The 16,518-nt window shown below is 32.1% G+C and overlaps 2 protein-coding genes across 2 annotated transcripts; one reads left to right on the top strand and one right to left on the bottom strand.

The window, feature by feature from the left end:
* Positions 1–1,999: 1,999 nt before the first annotated feature.
* Positions 2,000–6,052, top strand: LOC129902773 (G-type lectin S-receptor-like serine/threonine-protein kinase At4g27290). The gene is made up of 6 exons (XM_055978168.1): positions 2,000–3,513; positions 3,644–3,876; positions 4,010–4,220; positions 4,312–4,549; positions 4,631–4,781; positions 4,889–6,052. The coding sequence occupies exons 1-6, from the start codon at positions 2,223–2,225 to the stop codon at positions 5,189–5,191; spliced, it is 2,427 nt and encodes an 808-aa protein (XP_055834143.1). The 5' UTR covers positions 2,000–2,222; the 3' UTR covers positions 5,192–6,052.
* A 4,675-nt stretch (positions 6,053–10,727) lies between these two features.
* LOC129903083 (transcription factor RAX3-like) lies at positions 10,728–12,719 on the bottom strand. Its single transcript, XM_055978569.1, has 3 exons — positions 12,324–12,719; positions 11,992–12,121; positions 10,728–11,591 (listed from the first exon to the last, which is right to left on the bottom strand). Exons 1-3 carry the CDS (start codon positions 12,457–12,459, stop codon positions 10,868–10,870), a joined length of 990 nt encoding a protein of 329 aa, XP_055834544.1. The 5' UTR covers positions 12,460–12,719; the 3' UTR covers positions 10,728–10,867.
* Positions 12,720–16,518: the final 3,799 nt, after the last annotated feature.

The following is a 16,518-nucleotide window of genomic DNA, read 5'->3' on the forward strand; positions in this document are numbered from 1 at the left end:
TCAAGAAAGAGGAAAAATATTATTGTTACAAAAACGTTTCATACGTATTTTAAGCCTTCAATCCCGTGTTATATTCATATTGCCGAACATAGATTAGTGCCAAACTATGTTCTAACTTCTAAGGTGTTAGGATTCTTTTTTCGTTGCTGTCTTCCAATAAACATCACTTGAAAAGGACGTGCTATCTGGAATAGGTTGCAAGTGAAATATGCTTTAATTTTAAATATGCTTTAATTTTCTTTACCAACCCAAATATTACACGTTGTTTATCAATAGAACAAAAGAAGGCAATATAAATATATCAAGTACTCCCTCGTCTTAATTTGGAGAGTTACGTTAGTTTTTTTTTTACCGCACATTTTTCATTTGCTTTCTAAAAAAATGGAATTGTTATTTGTTGTTATTTATAATTCTTTTTCTTTTTTTAATGTAATTTTTAAATATAAAAATTTTATTTTTAAGAACCAAAAGATCTATGTTCAAATTCACATCGAGAATTAGATAATTTGATCATCTTAATTCACAATCATATAAAATTGGATGAAGGGATCAGTATGAAAGTGCATGCTCATGAACACCTCGTCAAAATTGTTGGCTTTGACCATATATAGTTATTCTCAAATGAATATCCATATTCTTACTATATATGATTTAGAAGATGCTTTAAATTCCAAATGTTAATGGGGACCAACATTGTTTATTCTTCAATAGGGTACCTAGCTAACGTCTACTTGACGGGCAGTAGTATATGTATTTCTGAGTAAATTTCATGGAAGGTCATAGGTTCATATCATAAAAATCATTTTTTTCATATTTTCCTTTGTAGATATCGTCCTATTAGGTCATTCAGATTCAGGATATCTACCGTTAATTCTTCCTAAAATGTGAAATTTGAATCTAAAATATATTATATACTACAAGTAAAATAACATGACAGTATATAAAGTTGTCTCCACACCATATTACTTAAACTCTTTATTGTATGAAATTGAGCAGGACGTTGTATTATGGCAAAATTTTAGCACACTATATGAAGGCATCTGGACATGCAAAAAAATATGATATTTGAAAAGAAAGTTTTTAAAAAAGTATTTGAAAGTTGAATTTGTGTTTGAACATAAAGTTAATTTGAAAAAAAGTAAAAATTAGTGAGTTAAAAAACACATTTCACTTTAAAAATTAAAGACGGGTCCATATATATCAATACATTGACACTTTGTCTTAATTTATATGACTCATTTTTATTTTTAGTTTATTCGAAAAAAAGAATAACACATTTCTATATTACGTAACAATTTAACTTTTCAATGTTCATTTTACCTTTAATGTAATGATTTATATATAGTCACACAAACATGTATGACTTACTTATAGTCATGCCAAGTTTTAAAAGTTTTTCTTAAACTCTCTATCAAATCAAATTACATCACATTGAACTGAGACGGGGAGGGGTAACTACAAAGGGGATTAGACTATGCAATTACCATTGATTAGTCCAAGGCATTGTCGTTTGGTAGCTGGCCTAGTTAGAATTATGCAGATATTAGTAATGCATGAATTAGTTATAAGTTAATCTATGTATTATTTTATGCATGTATTAGTTATATAGAGATTAATTATTCATGTATTAGTTATTCCATCTTCTATTCTGCATAATATAATACATAGAATCTCTTATACATGTATTAGTTAAACGGATTTCTAAATTGTCAACCAAATGACATATTAATTTTATACATAAATAACTTATTTTTTATTACCTAAAGAAGGTCCTATAAGTTATACAGCCTAGCGAGTTGCACAATTCTCTTGTTCTTTTTATAAAAAAATTTGCTGCGTAAAGAGTACGAAACAAAGCAGCGTCACACGTTCTACAGTGGACTAGAGAGTACATATGGGCCGCGATTAGCTCTTTTTCTAGACAGTCAATGACTAGTTGCATAATGCAACAAAACTTTGTGACCAAAAGTCAGGTCTTGGTGGCTTGGCCCAAGCACTAGCAGCCTTGTGAGGAGTACTTCCAAATTTAGGCAAAGATGCTATATACTCATGTCACATCATGATCATGCAATTTCCATCTTCTTTCCATCACCTTCTTAACATCAAGAAGAGGCAACAAGAACATTCAAATCCTTATATGAAATAAGGACTAGCCAAAAGTAAAATATCAAAGGCAAATATATAGGCGACCAAATTAAAAGGCTTAGGCATCAAACGCATTGATGGAATCTAAATACTTCATATTTTTCCTACTGTCTTTCTGCTCTTTTATACCCAAGATTGTTTCTACTACAACAAATGTAATCACTACTAATCAGTTCATCACAGATGGTGAAACTATTGTTTCATCTGGCGGAACCTTTGAGATGGGATTTTTCAGCCCCAACGGTTCCACAACGCGATATATTGGGATATGGTACAAGCAAATTCTTCCTTATGTGCAAACAGTTGTATGGGTTGCAAACAGAGAGAAACCACTCACCAATACATCTTCAGTCGTTTTGAAGGTCAACAAGCCGGGAATACTTGCTCTTCTCAATGACAAGAATGAAACTATATGGTCTACGAACACCTCGCGATCAGTCCAAAATCCAGTTGCAATGCTTTTGGATTCTGGTAATCTTGTTGTGAAAGATGCAAATGATAGAAATCCAGAAAATTTCCTATGGCAGAGTTTCAATTTTCCAACTGATACTCACTTGCCTGATATGAAACTTGGAAAGAATTTCAAGACTGGTCTTGAAGTCTACCTTTTAGCATGGAAGAACGATAACGATCCAACTCCAGGAGAATACAGTCTCCACATTGATCCTACCGGATATCCACAGGGCATCATCAGACGTGGTGCAAGGGTATCAGCTCGAGCAGGACCATGGAATGGTTTACGGTGGAGTGGAGCACCTGCACCACTACAAACACAAAACAGCATATATACATTTCAATTTGTTTTCAATAAAGACGAGGTTTACTATAGTTTTTCTCTCATTAACAACTCAGTGTTAACAAGGCTAGTCATTACTAACAATGGATATATACAACGTTTGACGTGGGTGGATAGGACAAAGAGTTGGCATCTTTACCTCAATATTCCTCTGGATACTTGTGATACATATAGCTTATGTGGTGCCTATGGGAGCTGTGTCATAGATAGTTCTCCTGTTTGTGGATGTTTGGACAAGTTTGTACCTAAGTATCCACAACAATGGGAAAAGGGAGACTGGTCAGAAGGGTGTGTTCGGAAGACACCTATTGATTGCAAAAAGGAACATGGATTTCTAAAATATTCTGGAATCAAGTTGCCAGATACTAACTACTCTCAGTACGATAGGACCATGACACTCGAAGGATGTAGGCAAGTATGCTCGACGAACTGTTCTTGCACAGCTTATTCGAGCCTAGATATAAGCAATGGAGATAAAGGTTGCTTGTTTTGGTCTGGGGAGTTGATTGATATCAGAAAGCTCTCTGGAAGAGGACAAGATATTTACATCAGAATGGATTCTTCAGAGCTAGGTAAGAACTTATGTTAAAGTAATTTATAATGGTGTTTCTAAACATAAATTTTTGAACATATGTAGACCATATTGTGCAAAATTAGTGGTCTATATCGATTTGAAGTGGCTAATTTAAAAAATGATGGTAGTATCTGAGGCAGGTTCAAACAGAAAGAAGGCAGGGATACTCGCGGTGAGTTTCTCATTGTTAGTGGCAATGATTCTGCTAGGTCTGTTCTTGTACATACGAAAAAAGAGGAAACTAAAATTCAAAGAAGATTTTGAGCTGCCACAGTTTCAATTTTCGATAATAACAAGAGCCACAGATAACTTTTCGTTCAACAACCAGATTGGAGAGGGTGGATTTGGACTTGTTTATAAGGTATAAACTACAACTTTATTGGAATAGTGACCAGTTTATGCTCGAGATTAGTCTGTTACAGATGATTTTCATTCTGCAATAATCGCGTCTTTGTAAAATCTGTTTCCTCCTGATATACCTTTTCCATTTCAAGGGAGTGCTGGAGGAGGGACAAGAAATAGCTGTGAAGAGATTGTCAAGGACTTCCATGCAAGGAATTGATGAATTCAAGAATGAAGTTACCTATATTGCCAAGCTTCAGCATAGAAATCTTGTGAGACTTCTGGGTTGCTGCATTCAAGGGGAAGAAAAGATGTTGATCTATGAATACATGCCTAATAAAAGCCTGGACTCATACATATTTGGTTTGGATTTCTAACCTATTATACAAGCTAAAATGAGTACTGAACCATGTTTTCAAAAGTTGCTAACAAGAAAGCTTTTTTTGTTTTGTAGATCAAACAAAGAAAAAGTTACTTGATTGGTCAAAGCGTTTCGATATCATAAATGGAATTGCTCGAGGCTTATTGTATCTCCATCAAGATTCTAGACTACGGATTATCCATAGAGACCTTAAAGCAAGCAATATTTTGTTAGATACAGAAATGAACCCAAAGATATCAGACTTTGGCATGGCTCGAAGTGTTGCAGGAAATGAAATGGGAGCAAAAACATGCCATGTGGTTGGGACACAGTAAGAATCAATCATACAAAGTACTCTCATATGAAATCCCCTTCTTTAATTCTCATGGTGTAGTGTTTTTTTTGAACACAGTGGCTACATGTCCCCGGAATATGCAATAGATGGGATCTTCTCGGTAAAATCAGATGTGTTTAGCTTTGGCGTATTGGTGTTAGAGATTGTGAGTTGCAAGAAAAATAGAGGATTTTTCCATCAAGATCACAACCTAAACCTTCTCGGTCACGTAAGCACTGTATACATTGTCTATATTAGTAAATATATAACTCTTTTTTCTTTTTTTTGACAACACATGGGATTTGTCATGATCCATATCATCTAAACTCAAAACAGGCATGGAAGCTTTACAAAGAAGATAGATCCTTGGAACTAATAGATGAGGAGCTAACTGATTCTTGCCATATTTCTCAAGCTTTAAGGTCAATTGAAGTGGGACTATTATGTGTGCAACAATGTCCTGAAGATAGACCAAACATGTCTTTTGTGGTTCAGATGTTAGGTAATGAGAGTTTACTGCCTGAAGCAAAAGAACCAGGATTTTTCATGGAAAGAACAGTACATGATTCAGATAACTCAGGAATGCAGACAGGAAGTTCAAACAATGAAGTAACAATCACAATGTTAAATCCTCGGTAGAGTACTGTGAATTAGTCGGTCGTTAATACGCATGAGTAACAAATATACGGATAGAGAAATTGTTTCTTTTTTTTTTACAATAAAGTGAAATATCAATTGTTTAGCATCGGCTTTTCAGGATTACACTCATTCACAAGAAAAAATATGTCTTAGAGCCTAGATGACGACATTGAAGTGCCCGCTAAGCGAGGTGCAAAGCTCAACTTGTTTTGCGCATCACTTTAGGAATTAAGCGTGCCTTTGAGTATTTAGAAAATGGTTCATAATAATAAGCATCTATTCAACTTGACTTGCTTTTGCATTTGCTGTGAGATATACAACTGATTTACATTTGTATCTTACAAAGAAATGAAAATGCTAGTAAGCAAAAATTTCCAAATTATATAGCCCATGAATTATGTACAATTGTCTAACTATGCCTTCCGTTAGAAGTTCCCAGCATAAAAGAGGAAACTCGATCGTATCATACGTAATTTCATTTTCCAATTACAATAGACAGAATCTTCGTTGGTCATTCACAATTGCCCATGTTAGCGGACACCGTGGACACATGGTCATCTCAACAAGATTGGGACAGAATAATGAGTCAAGGGAAGTTGCATTACTTGTGTCTGTTATTTTGAGCTGACTTTGAAGTTTTGATGATTTAACAAACCTTGGAATCTAATGAGGAACCTAATCCCAGGAAAGATTGAGAGCTCCGTACTCTACTGAAGTGGTTGGTGCGTGTCTGTTTGTAGAGCAGCAGACTCTCAGCTAGTGGCATTGCTCAAAGGGTTTTGTGTCCAACTTATATAAGTCTCTTCTCCAATGACGCAACCTAGGTTTTGCATTCTAGAAGAATTATACAACAAAAGTCATTCTCTCAAGAAATATTCCCTCAAAGAATAGCATGGGATTTGATAGAGTTATCTTCGGTCTTAGTTGCTTTTAGGTTTATATTTATCTATTCCTAAGTTATAAAGGAACTAGATCATTCTTGAGTTTTCTGAATTAGAGCTAGAGCTAGCTATGTTGAGTTCTTAAATTCTAGATCCACTAGTGCTAGTTGGTTTAGTGGACAATAGAGTTATTGTTTTGATTTTGAGTAACAGAGATGTTACAATAAGGGGGAAAGGATTAAGAGTTTAATTCCAAGGTTGTATGAGTTTGTAATCTGAATCTTTGCTCCTTTGATGATAATGGAGTTGGGTTGAAATCCTGTGAGACATGTCATTTTCTCCTACCTTGAGCAAGGGGGTTTCCACGTAAACTCTTTGTGTTATTTACTTTAAGTCTTTTACTTTCCTTACTGTTCTTGTTGATTCAAGGGACTTGGCCCTTTGACTTGTGGTAGACGCATATAAGCTATCAGTTCCTAATAGCAAAAGAATTCTCACCACCAAAGAATGTGATGCAATGGATGAGACTGTTCCCCCCATAATCAGAGGTCTCGGATTTGAGCCTTATCCCAAATATAGTCGGGCTCCAATGTGGGTATCGAATACCGAGTGAAAAAAAAAAGAGTTCTCGAATATCTGTATGTCAGAGTCCAATTTGTCGTTGAAATTAAAGGTTACAAACTTTGGATTTCGATTGAGTAAAGAGGAGATTGGAAAAAAGGAATTTTACCCATTTGCTGCCACAAGCCCACATTGACAGTGCACGGCCTTTCAAATCTAACCCGGACCATAATGAGGAAAGTAAACTAATCGAGTATGAATAAGATACAGAAGATGAGATTTGAAAGTGAAAGTTTATTTCGGTATTAGAACGAAGGATGGGTAAACAGTCCGAAAAAAAATTAATCAATTTTGTTTGTCTTATTTTTCTTATTAATCCATTTCAATAAGAATATAACAATTCTTTAATTCCAATTTTCTACATGACAATATGTAAGATCATAAAATTAAAATATATTTTGATATATTTGATATATTTTTAATTTAATTAAAATCACGATATTCAAATATCTATTTACTTTTTTAAACTCTATATCAAATTAAAATGAGATAAAGAAATTCGGATGATATACATATGAACGAAGGGGTTGGTTGAAACAGAGGAAGTATGTAACTTGTTTCCTCTCTTGGATTGATTACACAAAATTCATTTTGGTATTAGAACAAATAGATCTTTTGGATTCAAGTTATATAGTCCACCTATATGTTTATCAATTTTATTTTTACGTGTTTGCTAAAATGAAATGAAAAAAACAAACAAGAAGTGAGCAGATGAGGAGATGTATCGAAAACATAATTAAGTGAATTTAAAAATATATTTGTTCTAACAGTTTAAGACAATAATACCAACAATTATTTATATACATATAGGTACAATTACAAAAACGGATACTTTTTCAACAAATTATTAAAATTAAAAACAGCCTTCTTTTCAAGTCATTTGATAGAACAAATCTAAAGGAATTTTTTTTTATGTTAGTGAGTGTCACCATCTTTTGTTTAAATAATCAGCGTCAATAGATATGTTAATGTAAGTTTAATATATATTTTAGTAAAAAGTAATAAGGTAGTCGTCGTTTGGCTGTTGTCATTGCCAAGGAAATTAAAGACCTTAATTACGGATATCTTTGGTAATTATTATCGTCATCAAGTACTGTTGACAGATTGTGATTTCAGTATGATTATTTTTTAAATATATATATATATATTTTAATTTTTTTTCCTTAATTAACTGGGGGAAAATTTGGTTGTTTGTTTGAGGCTTTTTCTGTATAGTTCTTTCTTGCTAAGGATATTCTTTACTGACTTTACAGAAACTTAGGCGCTTATAAGCATTTTTAATCTTTAAAAAAAAAAAACTAATGCAATTGTACGTTGTGCATTTTAAAATGTGGAATTTTTTCTCTTTATTTATTTGTCTTTCTTGGCTCCATATTAGCTTAATTTGTTTAGTATTTACCAACCAATTTACAAGGAGCATCCTCTCTCTCTCTCTTTCTTTTTTCTCAAATTCTTGTGGAGGTAATTTTGTTTGTTCTAATTATAAAAGGGATTTGCCTTAGCTATGATGAAAAATAATTAAAAGAATGGATAATATTTGATTTCTTCTGATTCTTCCTTTTCTTCTTCTTTTCAAGTGGAGGAGAGAGGACAGCTAAGAGCCTATTTGGAAATTCACATTTAAATTTTATTAGGGTGAAATTATAGTTACATAGTTTTGGTGTGTTTGTTTGGCCAAGTACTAGTAATTACTCCCCCGATCACTTTTATTTATCCATAAATGAAGTGTATATTTTACTGTTATAATAGGTTGAAATTTGGAATTATGAGTAGTTAACACTAACACTTTGTTTGGATAGTTGTTACGTATTGTTTCATTATGTATCGTATTATATTGTATTGTGTTGTATTGTATCGTACTGTATTGTATTGTTTTAATGAATACAGTGTTTGGATAGATTATATCATTCTCCGTCGTTACATAATGTCACACATTCATGATTTGAATGATAAACTTACAAGAAAAGTAGGATATGGAGTAGAGTTTTTATGAAAAGGTAGGGTAAAAGATGAAATATAATTATTAAATAAAACATAAAGACAAAATGAGAAGAAAATATTAAGGTAACGATGCAATCACACCAAATCGATAGTTACATAAAATGGGTCTTTTTGTCATTATCTAACGATGGATTTAAACGATATGATACAATAGAATTTAAGTAACAATCAAAATAAACATTGTATTTAAACTAACAATATAATACAATACAACGGGTAACAACCATCCAAACAAGGTGTAAGGCAAAACAGGAAAAAGAATTTGTCTTTCTTGTGGACAAATCAAAGTGAAAAATTATTTTGAATATAGTGCACAAGTAAAAGTGGGTGAAAAAATCGAAAAGTTTCTATAAGCTTGCGGCTTAAAAGAAGACCCAATTCCGTTTAGATTTTATTAATTATGTCAACGGAGTTATAACAAACCACGACCTTAGCTTACCAAACAAAAGTATTCATGAGGAACAAAAGTCAAGAGCTAAATGATTATATATCAAAGTCAAAAGTATAACAACTGTAATCAACTTTCTTTTGTGTTTTAATTGTCAGTCGGAAAGGATATATGTTAGTATAATAATTGAGTTCTTTCATTTTCTCGTGGTTCTTAGAATTTCTGAAGTCTTTAGTGCGACGTTTTCGTGAATTGATAAAATTACTCTTCATTATATACAGATGGATTCCGAGTTTAAGTTATTTGGTTTAATTTTTAAGGTTTTTTGCAGTGAAGTAATTGTATTTATAAAATTATGGGTCTACCTATTGTTTATCGACGTACATCATATGTCTTAAGTTGTAGCTAATTAGTTAGCAATGTTGACAATATTGTGGCTACTTTTGTTATAGGTCTTCCTGATGATTTTGAGACATGATATGATTAATTAATTAATTAACAAGAAGCGGGTGTCACTACAATAAAATAGACATTTAATAAAATAGATATTTAGTGGCTATAAAATTTTTTTTAGTGGTAATATTTATTGCCGCAAAAATATTTAGCAATAATATAATTTAGTCAACGTTATTGCATTCAAAGTCGCTTTAGCCTTTAACGATATTTATATAAAGTGTTGATTATAAAAAAGACGCTTATTTATTATTATTGCTATACATAATATATGGACAATTATATTATTATTGCCGCTAAATTCTCTATTCATTGTAGTGTGTGTTTTCTTTCTAATATCTTAAAATTAAGTTTTTACCTAAGGCGATGATACACTTTAACAAGACACGCCATTATCTTTACATCAAGATCGAACATGTCTTTTAACAATTTTTTGCATGTAATTGAAGTGGAAAAAGGACACATGAAATTTTTTGGTTAATTCACTTGGAGACTTTACAAGCGTGACGAAGATCAAGTTGCAAGAGCTTAGGAGACAAGAATTAAGGGAAATAGCATCTTAGGAGTTGATAATAATGAGATGATCGCTTACTTTAATTTCATGATCAGTTGAATATAAAAGCTCCTTTTTCTTTTCCTAAATCTTCGATGATGAATACTGTAACATGCATTTTATTTTAGCTAGTGGCACAAGAAAATATTGCAACATGCACATAGTTCCTTTGCACGCTAAAAACCAGCAAGTTATGTCCAAAGAGACCAGAAAGTGTTGCAACAGGAATATTTTATTATTTCGAAATATGTGAGTTGCGACTGAGATCTCCTCTGAGCATTCAGAAATAAGGTGAAATATACAAAGTGCATATCTATGAGTATGACTGTGAAAAATCAGTCCAAAGAAACAAGAAATTCAAGAAAGCAAGCACTGAATTAATGGTAAAAGTGTTTTACGTTTTGTGCGTGGACTCTATAAAAAAAATACACACAGAATGGCCAATTAAAAGGTAAATGTATATATTTCTATTGTAATAAACATTGATTGATAACCTAGCATAAATTGTAACGTAACTAACATATTTTAACATGTTAAATTAATACTGATGGTGTAAGAATTTCTTTATACCATTAATGTATATCATTTAAATTAATCTACAGAATAAATACTCTAGAAGTTAACATTAATTAATATTAGTGCATTCAAACTCATCAAATTTTATTGTAATAAACCAGTTTATAATTAGGGTTCTCCAACCTACATAAATCATCCAGCCTCTCCCTTCACAAAAAAATTTACAATATATTGTGGAATAAAATGTACAATTAATAATAATATTATTGTGCCATGGAGTATCTCAGCTCATCAAGTGCACCTTCTTGAAGCATAACATCTTGATGAAAATTACCTCCATCATTAGAAGCAACAATAGGAGGAAGAGGAAGCACATAAGGATTCATCGATTCCCAGTCTAAATTTCCTCTAGAAGTAGATGCAGACTTATCGATAAGTACATCCTCGTATAAAAATTCAAGACCATCCAATTTTGGTTGATTATCGTTTATCATATGCTCAAATGCAGCTGTAAAATTGCTAGCTTCCCCATCCATGTTGTATAGATCAGTATTTGGTGCAGCCATATTGCTGAAGACATTGTCTATTGGAGCTGAAGAGATCAAATTGATATGATTTTGATACATTAGCTGCATCGATGAATTATCGATGTGATATTGGGAATTTGGTAACACAACATTTGTCAATTGGTCATTTTCTGAAAATTTACCTCCAAGCTTGATTAATAGCTTTCTGATAGATGTATGGTCATTATTTGAAAATTGGATTGGCTGTTGCATGATGGGAATTATCTCAGGCCAACAAGGGTTTTGGTTCATGTTAGTAATGTTATTGGAAATAGATGGCATCGAGTTGATTTCTTTGCCTTTTCTTGATCCTTGCTTTTGACGTTGTTTTCCAAATAGCTTCTTCTTTAGCTTAGTGTTCCAATAATTCTTTATGTCATTATCAGTTCTTCCAGGGAGTTGTGCTGCAATTATTGACCATCTGATATAATATTCCTCATACAATTTAGTAACAGAGCTACATGTAACAAACAAGGTTTAATTGAATTCTCTTATAGTGCGAAAAATAGGGTATAAACAAATGTGTTTGCTTATATTTACAAGAAAATTGAATCTCCTTGTTATAATAAGGAAAGCTTTTACTGTAACGCAAAAAATAGTTCAAAAATTATTTTAGGTCACTAGTTCAAATGTCAGCCGCACATCTCTTATGAAAATTTCTGGCTCTGACACTACTTTAATTATGAAATTAACAACTAGCTAGTGTTTCTAGTAATTAAGAGATAGAAGTTATTAGTGATAGAATTAACCAAAAACATAAATGTGGAGAGAGAGAACATGATTTGAAGAAATTAACTAATTAAGGGTTTATAATTAATTACCTGCTTCCAATACTTATGTAGAGGCTGCATATAATCCTATCTTCTTCTTCTGAGAATCCTCCATGCTTGATGTTTGGACGCAAATAATTTAACCATCTAAGCCTACAACTCTTTCCACATCTCTTAAGGCCTAAAATTTTCACAAAAAAACAACAACATGCATGAGTACACTATTAATCATGGTAGCATAAGAAGAAACAACCAAAAACAACAACTAATTATGACGCTTGGTCTAGACAACTAACGTCCTTGGAGTTCACGAACTTACCTAGTTCAGTACTATGATTTTCATCAAGAAAAAAAAACGAAATTAATTTGAATTTTTTTCATACCAATTTTTTTAGGCAAAGCAATCCAGTTTCCACCAGTCCCATTTTGCTCAATATATGACTTCAACTTAGCATCTTCTTCAGGTGACCATGGCCCTCTCTTGACATTGTTTTTGTCACAACAAGGAGCTCTCCCCATTTCTTGAGATTTTCACCTTAATTTCACGAACAACTTGGTTTTAATTAAGCTAATTAATTATATCCCTCTTCTTCTTCTTCTATCCCTTTGTTGAGTGTAGTTTACTTTAATTTGTGTCGAGAGAGAGAGAGAAAGAGAGAGGGGAAAGAGAATAATAGTAGAGATTAATATAATTATAAAAGTGAGAAGATAAACATGTTTTAAGGAGCAGTCAGAAAAGTAGAGAATATGGCTAGATAGAAGAGGATTAATGCCAGAAGAGAAAACAAGGGTTTTTTCTTCTTGTCTTTGTCTAAGCCGAATCATTAAATATACACTAGACTTTTTTTAACAAAAAACTTGGAAGTTTATGTCTTGTACCTAAAAAAAAAAAATTGGGACTGTATGTCCAATAAATTTAAAATCTTATTTATAAGACTATAAGTACCGTCCCTTTGAAAATCAATGACATATATATTGTTACAAAGTCTTCGCCAAGGTAAATAATACGCGAGCTAATACATAAGAATATATCTTTGCCGGAAAATATTAGTAGCTCAGTTAATTGGCTTACTACTAAGCTTTCACCTTGTTGGTGAAGGTTCGATTTTTCGTAATTCTCCTCCCCATTTTCCCTTTCCAAGAAAAAAAAGGTATACCTTTGCCAACCTTCAAATTTTAGCATGTATATTGGATTGATTCATTTTCATTGCATGGCAAAACATAAAAATTCTTTTTGTTAATAGAGATAATGAGACTCAAATTCAGAATCTATGTTTACTCTGATGATACTATATAAAAGTGGTAATACCATCTAAAAGTTTAAGCTATTTAAAAAAACACATTTTTAATATTTAATCATATTTTCAACATGATCGCTCACGTGTGGGTTTTACTATATGTAATACGTGGTTCAGTAATGTTTTTCTTTCCCATTTTGATATTGTATCACCTCCAACTCCACTATTGTTTAATAACCTACAGAACGAGTCACACAACAAATCCAAATCTTGTATAGAGAATACTAGTCTACACTTGATTAATTTGAAGTTTTCCTTTTTCCTTTTTGTTTCTTAAATTTCAACCAAACAGTAAACAATGTTAAAAGTAATTAGGACGCAGCCATTAATTAAGTAATCATGAAATTACAACTTCCTAGGAAGTACATAAAAAAACCTATGTAGCCACTAGCTAGCTAGGTGCTAGGGCTATAAAAGTCAAATTGATGTTGGATTATGAAACACTAAAACCATCAAAAAGTTCTAGAAGCAAAGTATGTCAAGGCATACTCAAAGATGGCAAAATAAATTCTTACACAAACACAAGGAAAATTTTCCGTTTGGGTAGGTGACCAAATGACCAACAAAATTAGAAAGATGAACAAACTTACACAGTGGATTCAATTTAATTTAGTGTACACTTTTGATTACTTCTCTCACAAATTTAACAGCTAAAGCTTAGAGTATGTATTGACAAAGTAATTAAATGTTTTAAGGTGCCAAATTTGGCCAATAAAGGAGAGGTCTCTCTACATTGTGCCAGAACAATAATTAGAAATTAAGGATAAAATAAGCAAATGTAGAAGTTAATTTCGATCTCCAAAGGACAATTAAATGATCAAGGGACCGAATTACATGAAAATTATATTAATTCAGAGTATTCAATTGGATATTTTCTTTATCGGTAAATTAATGAGTTCCCCACGTCGGATAGGAAGTGTATGTTGGTTTTCTTATATGGTCGTGAGCAATTCTCATTTTATGATTAGTTATGATCTAACTTTTAAATTGAATTACACTCAAGATTTATTTTTTATCATGGTATCAAAGTCGTATTTGCGCATTTCAGTTTCCTCGATGTTAGGCCCCCATCTCCCTCCATATGTCTTATGTTAAATTAGGTCTTAGACCTAACTCACACCTCAAAAGCTAGCTCAAAAGGAGAAGAATTATAAGGAGTTCATTCATCTCATTAACCATCAATACGAAACTTTTGTCCTTTTGATCTGCGATTTTGGACAATTAGACTTGATGAACTAATTTTAGCCATTTAATTTCATTAGAAAAACTATCAATAAGATCATTGTCATGTCCCTAATTGGAGAGATTCGAGAATCTTCCATGGAACAAATAACATAATATGAAAAACAGGAGAGTGGGGACGGGGGTGGTCGTAAAATGAGTCCCCACCAAAGATGGATACATTGCAAAGGTGCAGAGAACTTGGCCGTTGGAAGATAATCCTTACTGTCACATCATTGGACTTGCATACTTGACCTTATTACTCTTCTCATTTAACAAATCTCTCACTTTTTTCCTTGGGTTAGTGTAGCTTTCCATGTGTTACACTACCACTTAATTCGCCGATTTACTTATACTTGTATATGTTGAACTTTGCACGTTGTTAATAAATAATAATTGATAAATATTTTATTATAATTAATGTTGATGAAAAATAAATAATTAATATTAAAAACAAAATATGTTTTTCTAAAATAAAAATTTAAAAAAAAATTAATACAGTGACACAGAGTAACTATCTCAATAATTCTCTCTCTTGAAGGCTAATGCGCGACAGATCTGTTGCCTTAATTCCGTTGCTGGCGGCTACATTTTTTTTTCTAATTCTACTCAATTAAATTGTACCCCTCATTAATATTATATGGGCGCTAAAATTGACTCAAACCCATAAAATTAGTCCAGACTCCAGACAATAAATATGGACAAGAGTGCTAATTTGATTTGAATTTAATACGTACCCAGAAAAAACAGCAGGTCAAATAAACTCATGGTGATGTTAACCTTGACGTATACAAATATTTAATTTTAATTCATGAAAATATAGTTTGATATTATACTGCCCATTTGGTCTCTTGATGTCTAACAATTAGGAAAGCAGCATTCAAATCAACATTTTATTTATTTTATAAGTCTCTTATATTAATGGAGTCATGAAATATAAGTTTGAAATTGTAAATATGATGGGTCGAGTTGGTTGATTGTTATATTTGCTTATGATTCATTGTCCTTTCCTTGACTCAACCCATTTTTATCCACGTTAACTTTGGATAGGATTGTGCAATGACTGATCCAAGTGCACATATATCTGATTTTGGGACTACCATCTAAGACATATTTGCATGGTGTACAAATTTATAAGTCGTCTACCTACTCAAAAATGATTTTAGATATGCGGTGTTTGAAATTTTATATGTTGAAGTTCAGATATATTTGCATGAACATCAACACATATGTGCCTGAATTTAGTCATTTTTACTTTGACTTCAGCTATTTTCACCTGAAATTTATGTACATATATGATTGAATATAGTTATTTTTGCTTGTATGTCTGAAGTTACTTCGAAGTGAGCAGATGTCCATTTAATTTAATAACACAAATAAAATGAAATTGCATAGATTATTTAATCATCTACAGATGGATATATACATCGTAAATCACTTTGACCTTCGGATGAAAGTGCTATCTGCGATCATTTCTTTGGATTGTGAAACAAGGGATGCTTTTTGTTTATAAGTATAAAGTGACTAATAAAACATTCTGCTAAAATATTTTGGACGAAATTTGCACATATACATAGGGAAAAAAAGGTCAATGAGAAGAGAAGTATAGAAAGACCAATAAGAATTATGATGGAATGGTACGTAAGTACTCATTCACTTTTAATTAAAAATTTTAATTTTAAATTTTGAATATAAAATGGCCTTTGTTAGAATACGCTAATATGGATACCAAACAGTAATAGATGAGAAATCAAAATATACACATTAGAAAAGAAGAAAAAGATATACATGAAAGTTAGTTGTAACATTCAACAAACGTTTTCAACAGAAACAGAAGCACAAGAATTAAATTAAATGAGACATAAATAAATTATAGATAAGACAAGAATACCATTGGGATTACTTTTCTATCACAAGTAATTATCAAGTCCTGCTGGTACCCACTTGGATTGAGTATATGTCTATTGATTTGACTTGGTCGATGAAATTGAGTACAGGTCAAGACAACTCTGTCTCCACGAAACTTCTCCTTTTGCTCTTGGTTTTCTGTAGTATCTAC

Source organism: Solanum dulcamara, chromosome 9 (genome assembly GCF_947179165.1).
Source record: "Solanum dulcamara chromosome 9, daSolDulc1.2, whole genome shotgun sequence".
Classification (NCBI taxonomy): domain Eukaryota; kingdom Viridiplantae; phylum Streptophyta; class Magnoliopsida; order Solanales; family Solanaceae; genus Solanum; species Solanum dulcamara.

Bases quoted from the DNA above. Each gene is read 5' to 3' on its own strand.
- LOC129902773 (XM_055978168.1), top strand. From the start codon at position 2,223: ATGGAATCTAAATACTTCATATTTTTCCTACTGTCTTTCTGCTCTTTT. The intron at 3,514-3,643 runs GTAAGAACTTAT...AAATGATGGTAG, and splicing joins AATGGATTCTTCAGAGCTAG to TATCTGAGGCAGGTTCAAAC. The intron at 4,221-4,311 runs GTTTGGATTTCT...TTTGTTTTGTAG, and splicing joins CCTGGACTCATACATATTTG to ATCAAACAAAGAAAAAGTTA.
- LOC129903083 (XM_055978569.1), bottom strand. From the start codon at position 12,459: ATGGGGAGAGCTCCTTGTTGTGACAAAAACAATGTCAAGAGAGGGCCA. The intron at 12,122-12,323 runs GTATGAAAAAAA...TGAAAATTTTAG, and splicing joins TGCTTTGCCTAAAAAAATTG to GCCTTAAGAGATGTGGAAAG. The intron at 11,592-11,991 runs GTAATTAATTAT...ATATTATATCAG, and splicing joins TACATAAGTATTGGAAGCAG to ATGGTCAATAATTGCAGCAC.